General features: G+C 54.6%; 1 protein-coding gene and 1 long non-coding RNA gene across 2 annotated transcripts; one reads left to right on the top strand and one right to left on the bottom strand.

Moving 5' to 3' along the window:
• Positions 1 to 723: 723 nt before the first annotated feature.
• Positions 724 to 2017, bottom strand: LOC137215545 (uncharacterized). Its single transcript, XR_010939311.1, has 3 exons — positions 1914 to 2017; positions 1723 to 1822; positions 724 to 1394 (listed from the first exon to the last, which is right to left on the bottom strand). It is a non-coding gene; the product is annotated as an uncharacterized lncRNA (long non-coding RNA).
• A 77-nt stretch (positions 2018 to 2094) lies between these two features.
• RABAC1 (Rab acceptor 1) lies at positions 2095 to 5205 on the top strand. Its single transcript, XM_067720895.1, has 5 exons — positions 2095 to 2268; positions 2561 to 2773; positions 3088 to 3185; positions 4771 to 4872; positions 4955 to 5205. The coding sequence occupies exons 1-5, from the start codon at positions 2213 to 2215 to the stop codon at positions 5041 to 5043; spliced, it is 558 nt and encodes a 185-aa protein (XP_067576996.1). The 5' UTR covers positions 2095 to 2212; the 3' UTR covers positions 5044 to 5205.
• Positions 5206 to 7926: the final 2721 nt, after the last annotated feature.

Below are 7926 nucleotides of genomic sequence, written 5' to 3'. Positions count from 1 at the left end.
GGCTAACTGTGGACTCACAGCCCACCCCCCCCCCTTGATTTCCTGAAGCCCAGCTCGACCCAAGTGGGAAGCCTGAACAAGCTTCTACTAAAAGCCTGGGGCTGACAAAGAGGAAGTGAACGGTAACGAGCCAACCTGATCTTCAAAGTATGGCTCATTCGGTTTCAGCTTGGGACCCCCCTGCCACGCGCACACAGGCGGCCTCCCTCCTATTGCTACACCAGCCCCTTCGAGAGGGTCATCTTCCCCACCTTGTGGGGATGCCCTCCAGCAGGCCTCAAAGCCCAAACCCAAAAGGAATGTGATCCTTGGAAGACAAGAGTTGGAGTTAAGAGTCACCTGGATCTCCCAGGTGAGTATTCTCCTTCAGCTCCACCCAACCTTGGAAAATGAGGTCCTCAGTCTGTGTAAGGGAGCCCAGGCTTCCCAATACTTCCACACACATTTCTTGAGGCATGCTGGTGCTCCCTTCTTTCCCACAACTCACTCAGGGGCAGGGGCAAAGACTGAGAGAACTATGGCTGTGAGAGCTAGGGGAAAGAAAGGTCCATGTCTCAGATGCCAGCCACTCTTTGGGACATCCAAGGGGCCAGCAGCCCCTAGTAAGTTACTGCTAAGTTTGAGAAGACTGAACTCTAGAAATAATCATAACAGTCATGATAATGTAGTGGCAATAACATGGACTACCATTTATTGAGCAGTTATAAAATATCAAGACTCTTTCAAGCACTTTACATGGACCATTCAACCCCATCTAAACCCCATGAGTGTGGTACAATTACAGGGACGAACAAAATCGGACTACAGGTTGGATCTGTTTCTTTTACTTTAACCTTGCTTCTCATTTGCTTTTGTTCACTAAAAGGATACTGTCTATAGGGAACCCTGCCCCTCTGCTTGAATGTTAAACCAAAGTGCCTTTGTTCAGGGAAACATCCTGACCCTGTCCACCTGTGAATGGCTGCAAGAAAGAAGAAATTAACACATCCCCTCCCTGAGGCTGTCCATTCCAGGAGATATCTGCAAGACTTAAGGCCTTTTTACTTCACTTCCTCACCTCCTCCCCTTCTCTGTTCTATAAAAGAAACTGGCATCCAGACCCCAGTCAGAGACACTAGTCCACCATCTTCTCAGTCTGCAGGCTTTCCAAATAAAGTCGCTATTCCTTGCCTCAACACCTCATCTCCTGATTTATTGGCCTGTCCTGCGGCGAGCAGAGCGAGCTTGGACTTGGTAACAGTACCACCAGGATCTTCACTGTCCAGTTGAGGACACCGAGGTTCAGGGAGGTGATGAGGTCAACACAGCCTGAATTTTGACCTCTGACCCCAGAATCCCAGCTCTTTTCGTTATAGCAACTCTGTCTTTTAAAAATTCTCACTCCTTCAATAAAACTAGAAGAAAATAAAATGATAAAATGAAAAAAAACTCAACCCTTTCCTTTCCCCCACTTCCCTCCGTCCTATCCAAAGCAGGGGCATCCCTAGGTCCCTAACCCTAACCCATTCATCCTTGGGAGCCCAAGGGTTGTGGGGGGAGCTTTGCCCCCTATCTTAGATGCACCCCCCTCCAGCAACCATGGCCCCATCACTAGCCTCTTGAAGAAGGAAGAAATAGATTCCCACAAATTCTCTACAGTCTCGCTATTCAAAATGTGGGCCATGGACCAGAAGCATCAACATCACCTAGAAACTTGTTAGAAATGCAAATGAATGGTCTCACCCTAGATCTGCTGAGTCAGAACATCTGCGTGTTTTAGCAAGTGTTTTCTTTTATACCTTCTAGAGTCAGAATGACAGCTCTACACGGCCTCCATCGTACCCTGCACGGGGGAGTACACAACGTTTTCTGCCTTTAGAGCTCCGGCTTCTGACTTTAGAGCTCGCGTACCGCCCTGACTCCTGACAACCCACCTTTTCCGACTCCACGCGTCCTGCTTCTGAAACTACAACTCCCACAATGCCCAGAGGCGTCACTTTACGCGACTACATCTCCCAAGGTGTTTCGCGAGCCACACCACCATCATGGCGCCCACTCTCTCCGACATCATCGGGACTACAACTCCCACAACGCTCGGCGGCAAAAACTACCGCCCCCAGACCGGCGCCACGTCCGCTCCCGCTCCGCTGGGTGAGGCCAGGCTCGGGCGGGTCCCGCGGAGTGTGCAGGGCCCTGGGTTCGTTATAGCGGTTCTTTCCCTCATAGCACAGACATGGCGGCCGAGAAGGACCAGCAGAAGGATGCCGAGGTGGAAGGGCTGAGCGCCACGTGAGCAAGCTGGATCTAACCCCCCTGACCGAGACCCGGGAGTCCTGGTCCCCCGCCCCTTCCTCCCTGGGGTCCTAGGAATCCGGGCCTCCAGACACATGAGTCTGGGCCCCTGGTGTCCTCTTCGAGGACTCTGGAGTCTGGGTCCTCAGCCCCTTTCTCCCCGGGGATCCAGGAGTCTGTGACCATATCTTCCCCAGAACCGCGGAGTCCGGCCCCCCTCGGTCCTCTTCTTGCTCGAGAGTCCGGGTTCCATCCCGGTCTATCGCTGACCTGGCCCCGCACCCACCAGGACCCTGCTGCCGAAACTGATTCCGTCCGGCGCGGGCCGTGAGTGGCTGGAGCGGCGCCGTGCTACCATCCGGCCCTGGGGCTCCTTCGTGGACCAGCGGCGCTTCTCGCGGCCCCGCAACGTGGGCGAGCTGTGCCAGCGCCTCGTACGCAACGTGGAGTACTACCAGAGCAACTATGTGTTCGTGTTCCTGGGCCTCATCCTGTACTGTGTGTGAGTGCCTCTCCGGCCCAGCCCCGCGCCCACCATGCTGCCTGGCCCGCACTGGCCGGCCCCGCCCTCAGCATTCGGCCCCTCCTCTCACTGGCCAGGCCCCATCCCCGTGGGGTAGTTCTGCCGGACCTTTTGACCGAAGGGCCAGGTTCCTACTCCCGCATCAGCCTGGCCAGGATTCAGTGTGACCAAATGTGACCTAGACTTCCCCAGCCCCAAGGGCGTAGCCTGTCATCCGCCAGTGTAGAAGGTCAGGACCTCCGTGTCGGGCCCAGTCCCAGCTGCCTGACGCATGCCTCCCTGCCCTCTTCCAGGGCGACATCCCCCATGCTGCTGGTGGCTCTGGCTGTCTTCTTTGGCGCCTGTTACATCCTCTATCTGCGCACGTTGCAGTCCAAGTTTGTGCTGATGGGTGAGAAATCCCCTGCCCTCCTCAAATCCTGGTCTCTTGGAATGCAAGCCTTTGACTCCAAACCTAAGTCCTTGTGAACCCAAGTCTGCCCAAGCCTAGATCTACACTAGATCCCCCAAACTCAATCCCTTAAAGTCTCAGACACACCGGATGCTTCCACCCACTCTCAGCCCCCCAAGTTGCTATTCCCCAAGCCCAGAAGATATCCCAGAACCCACCTCCACCTGCTCCTGTCCCTTAAACCTCCTTCCCTCTCCCTCCTCCCTTACCTCCTGCCAAAGGCATCAGCTGCAGGTACCCACATTGGACACCAGGTGGCGACCTTACACTGGCCTATAGCTGGGCTCCCCTTTCCTGCTTCCTGGGGTGGAAGTGGAAAAATCTTGGGACTTCTCAGAGAGGGAAGCTGAGGCCTGTGGCTCATGTGGTCCCAGACTGGCACCAAGCGCCACTGAGAAGAAAGAGGGGCCTGAGTTCCCAAGTAGGGGAAGCTCAAGGTTTGGAGGGGGTATAAGGGGGAATTGGGATCAGACAAACAGGTAGAGCTAAGACAGAATCCTTCAGAAGCCTGCCAGTTTTGTACATGACAAAGATGGGCTGGGTGGAGGGGCATGTCGGGCAAGCCCAGGGCATGGAGGGAGCGCCTGGGGCATAGACATGACGTGGCTTCAGCCACTGCTGCCATCCCTTGTAAAAAATGACGAAGAACAATGATCCACGGGTTTCCATCCGAGGATACAGAGGACTGACTGTATTGTTTTGTGAAATCATCCAGGGACTTCCCTGGCGGTCCAGTAGTTAAGACTCCAAGCTTCCAATGCAGGGGGCCCAGGTTCCGTCCCTCGTCAGGGAACTAAGATCCCACATGCCGCACAACACGGCCCCCCACAAAAAAAAACAAAAGAAAGAAAAATCATCTAGTTTCTCGGTCAGCCACAAATCAAATCAAATTCTTGTGGAATAATATGCAGACTCAAAAGATACATCCACGGCCGGGGCTTCCCTGGTGGCGCAGCGGTTGAGAGTCTGCCTGCCGACGCAGGGGACACGGGTTCGTGCCCCGGTCCAGGAAGATCCCACATGCCACGGAGCGGCTGGGCCCGTGAGCCATGGCCGCTGAGCCTGTCCGTCCGGAGCCTGTGCTCCGCAACGTGAGAGGCCACAACAGTGAGAGGCCCGCGTGCCACAAAAAAAAAAAAAAAAAAACATCCACGGGTCAGACTTGGCCCTTGGGCCACCAGCTGGAGACTCTAGGTCTACGGGAGTGCAGGTTGGAGCAGGAGAGCTGTAGTCTCGGGAAAGGGAGGCTGGGAGCTTCCTAGTAGGAGTGGGGTTGGAGGGTGGCGAGGGGGCTGAGGAAGGCCCCTTGTATTCCCACGGACAGTGGGTGGGGACGTTGGAGACATGGGTGGGGCCCGTGGACTTGGAGGGCCTTGGCACTAGGAGTTTAGATCCTGAGGCTCCCGGACAATCTGGTGTCTTGTGACACCAGATTGGTGGTCGTGGTGGTGGGGCGGGTATCAGGGGTTACTCTGGGAGAGGGCACGAGTATCAGAACAGCTGCCCCAATGCCGTCTGCTCCCAGGCCGAGAGGTGAGCCCAGCCCATCAGTATGCTCTGGCTGGGACCGTCTCCTTTCCCTTCTTCTGGCTGGCTGGCGCAGGCTCCGCCGTCTTCTGGGTCCTGGGTGAGTACAGGGTCTGGGTAGCGCTGTGGGCAGTGGGGGCCAGGTGAGGCAGCCAGGCCCTGAACTGCCCATCTTCCTGCAGGAGCCACCCTCGTGGTCATCGGCTCCCACGCCGCCTTCCATCAGGTGGAGGCCGTGGACGGCGTGGAGCTGCAAATGGAACCTGTGTGAGGCGGCTTCAAGGACCTGCCAGCCTCCCGGGCCAGCTGCCCTGTCCCCGTTCACCCCCGTCCCGCTCGGCTCTGCAGGTCTGGCCAAAGGCCCCCTTCCCATTACAAGCCCGGGGAGGGACTCCAACTTTGGAAATAAAACTGTTAACAGTTGTTCAGCTAATATTCTCCCAGGGTCTTCTGGGGGTCTGTGCCGGGTGATGCTGGGATCCTGCAGAGGCCAAGAAGGTGGGGAGCGAGTGGGCCACGGGCATGATGGGAGGAGGGTGGTGGACAATAAACAAGATGGATAACAGATATGATAGGACGGCCAGTGATGTCAAGTTCTAAGGAGGAGAAGAGTATGCAGGAGCCCCCGAAACGACCCCCATATTCGGTGATTTGCTAGGAGGACTCAGGACTCAGTATCTAAGTTGTACTCACAGATGTGATTTTTTTTTTAAGCTAATGAATTGCCACTTACTGGGGCTTTATTTTATTTTATTTTTAATTTATTTATTTTTGGCCACGTTGAGTCTTAGTTGCTGCGCGCGGGCTTTCTCTAGTTGCGGCGAGCGGGGGCTACTCTTCGTTGCGGTGCGCAGGCTTCTCATTGCGGTGGCTTCTCTTGTTGTGGAGCACGGGCTCTAGGCACGTGGGCTTCAGTAGTTGTGGCACGCGGGCTCAGTAGTTGTGGCTCTTGGGCTTAGTTGCTCTGCAGCATGTGGGATCTTCTCGGACCAGGGATCGAACCCCTGTCCCCTGCATTGGCAGACAGATTCTTAACCACTGCACCACCAGGGAAGTCCCCAGATTTGATTTATTATCATGAAAGACTATGAAGCAAAATCAGCAAAGGAAAAAGGCACATGGGGCGAAATCCAGAGGAAACCAGGCACAAGCCGCCCAGAGTCCTCTCCCAGTGGAGTCACCTGGATTGAGTGTAATACCCCCAGCAGTGAAATGTTGTCTTTGGGGAAGCTCATCAGAGACTTAGTACCCAGAAGGAAAGCAGTTGTTCAGAATAAACAACATCGTTTGCACAGACAGTTTAGACACGAGAGCCACTCTTTCAGGGAGTGGTGAAAACCGTGCTGAAACCCAGGTTCCCAGATACCAGCCAAGGGCCACTATGCAAGCAGGCCTCTCTAAGGACAGCAGTCTTGGGCCTACTCTGTTAACTCTTCCTCATAGAGAAAGTTCTGGAAATGAGTTATAGTTTAAAGAAGACCTCCCTGAGATGACGTTGAATGAAGACTTAAATTGAGTGAGGGAGCCGCCGCAGATCTTTTGGAGGAAGAATGTTCTGGACAGAGGAAGCAGCAGGTGCAAAGGCCCAGAGACAGCACTGTACCCGGAGGTTTGAGGAACAGCGAGGAGGCCGGTATGGCTGGAGCAGATGGGGGGGGGAGCGGGGGGGGGCTTTGGTTTTCCTGAGTGAGGTGAGAGTGACACAATTTGCTTTTCATTGTAACGTGAAGGCTGCTGTGTGGGACTGCTGACAAAAGAGAAATGCACGTGGTAGGGAAAGCACTTGGCAGGTGTGACAGCAAAGTGAGGTGACAGGTAGGGTCTGAAAAGCTGCTTCAGATGGGGCTGGTCTGGGAGCGCTCTCCAAGGAGGTGGCATTTCAGTGAGCTCTGAGGGAGGCGGAGCCAGCCACAGGAAGAGCTGTGGGCCGAGTGGCCTAAGCAGAGGTACAGCCAGTGCCCAGGCCTGGCAGTGCCTTCCCCTGGCCTCCCCAGCTTCGTGTCTCCATCACCAGAACTCACCGGTTTATCGTTCATTCAGCAAGTGTTTATCGGGGGCCCGCTGAGTGCTCAACATTGTTCTGGAATCCTGTCACATACGGTGGCCACCAGCCACATGTCGCTACTGAGTACTTGAAACATGGCTGGTCCAGATTGAGATGTGCTGTGAGGGTAAGATACCCACCAGATTTCAAAGACTTAGTAGGAAAAGGGTGTAAAATATCTCGTTAATAATTGTGTATATTGGTTATGTGTTGGAAGGATAATCTGTTGGATATGCCAGGGTAAATTATTATGTTCACCTTTTTCTTTTACTTTTTAAAATGTAATTCAGTAGAAAACACAGGGGACTTCCCTGGCAGTCCAGTGGTTAGGACTCTGCGCTTCCACGGCAGGGGCCACAGGTTTGATCCCTGGTCAGGGAACTAAGATCCCGCATGCCGCGCGGCACGGCCAGAAAAAAAAAAAAAGAAAGAAAATACAACATTACATCTGTAGCTCATATCCTGTTTCTACTGGACACACTGGCTTAGATGCTGGGGAACCAGCAGTGCCACAAACAGACGTAGGCCCGCATTCATGAGCCAAGCAACAACCAGCAGGAAGCTCTCAGCAAAGCCAATGAAACAGATGAGGCTGGAGGGTAGCTGGGGAAGGAGGGGCTCGCTTAGAGTGGAGGGGAAGGAGGGACTCGCTTAGAGTGGAGGGGAAGGAGGGACTCGCTTAGAGTGGAGGGGCAGGGCCTTGCTGAGCAATGAGCAGAAGATTGCCCCTCAGAGGTCTGGGGGAAGAGTATTCCAGCCAGAGGGAACTGCAAGTGCAAAGGCCCTGAGGTAGGACCTGCCCAGTGACAAGGCAACACTGTGGCTGGGGTGAAGGGAGTGACATAGGAGATGACGGTGGGGAGGAAGTCGAAGACCAGATGAGGCAGGACCTGCAAGCCATGGGAGGGCTTTGGATTTTAGCTTAAGGTAATGTGGAACTGTGGAAGGCTGGCTTTTGAGCAGGGGAGGGACAGGGTCAGGTGTGAACGTTGGAAGTATCTCTCTGAGGGACTTCCCTGGCGGTCCAGTGATTGGGGCTCCACGCTTCCACGGCAGGAGGCACAGGTTCAATCCCTTATGGGGGAACTAAGATCCTGCAAGCCGTGCCTC

The sequence above is a fragment of the Pseudorca crassidens genome, chromosome 20 (genome assembly GCF_039906515.1).
Source record: "Pseudorca crassidens isolate mPseCra1 chromosome 20, mPseCra1.hap1, whole genome shotgun sequence".
Classification (NCBI taxonomy): domain Eukaryota; kingdom Metazoa; phylum Chordata; class Mammalia; order Artiodactyla; family Delphinidae; genus Pseudorca; species Pseudorca crassidens.
Note: the sequence above shows the minus strand (reverse complement) of the source record. Positions and strands in the feature narration are given on the sequence as shown.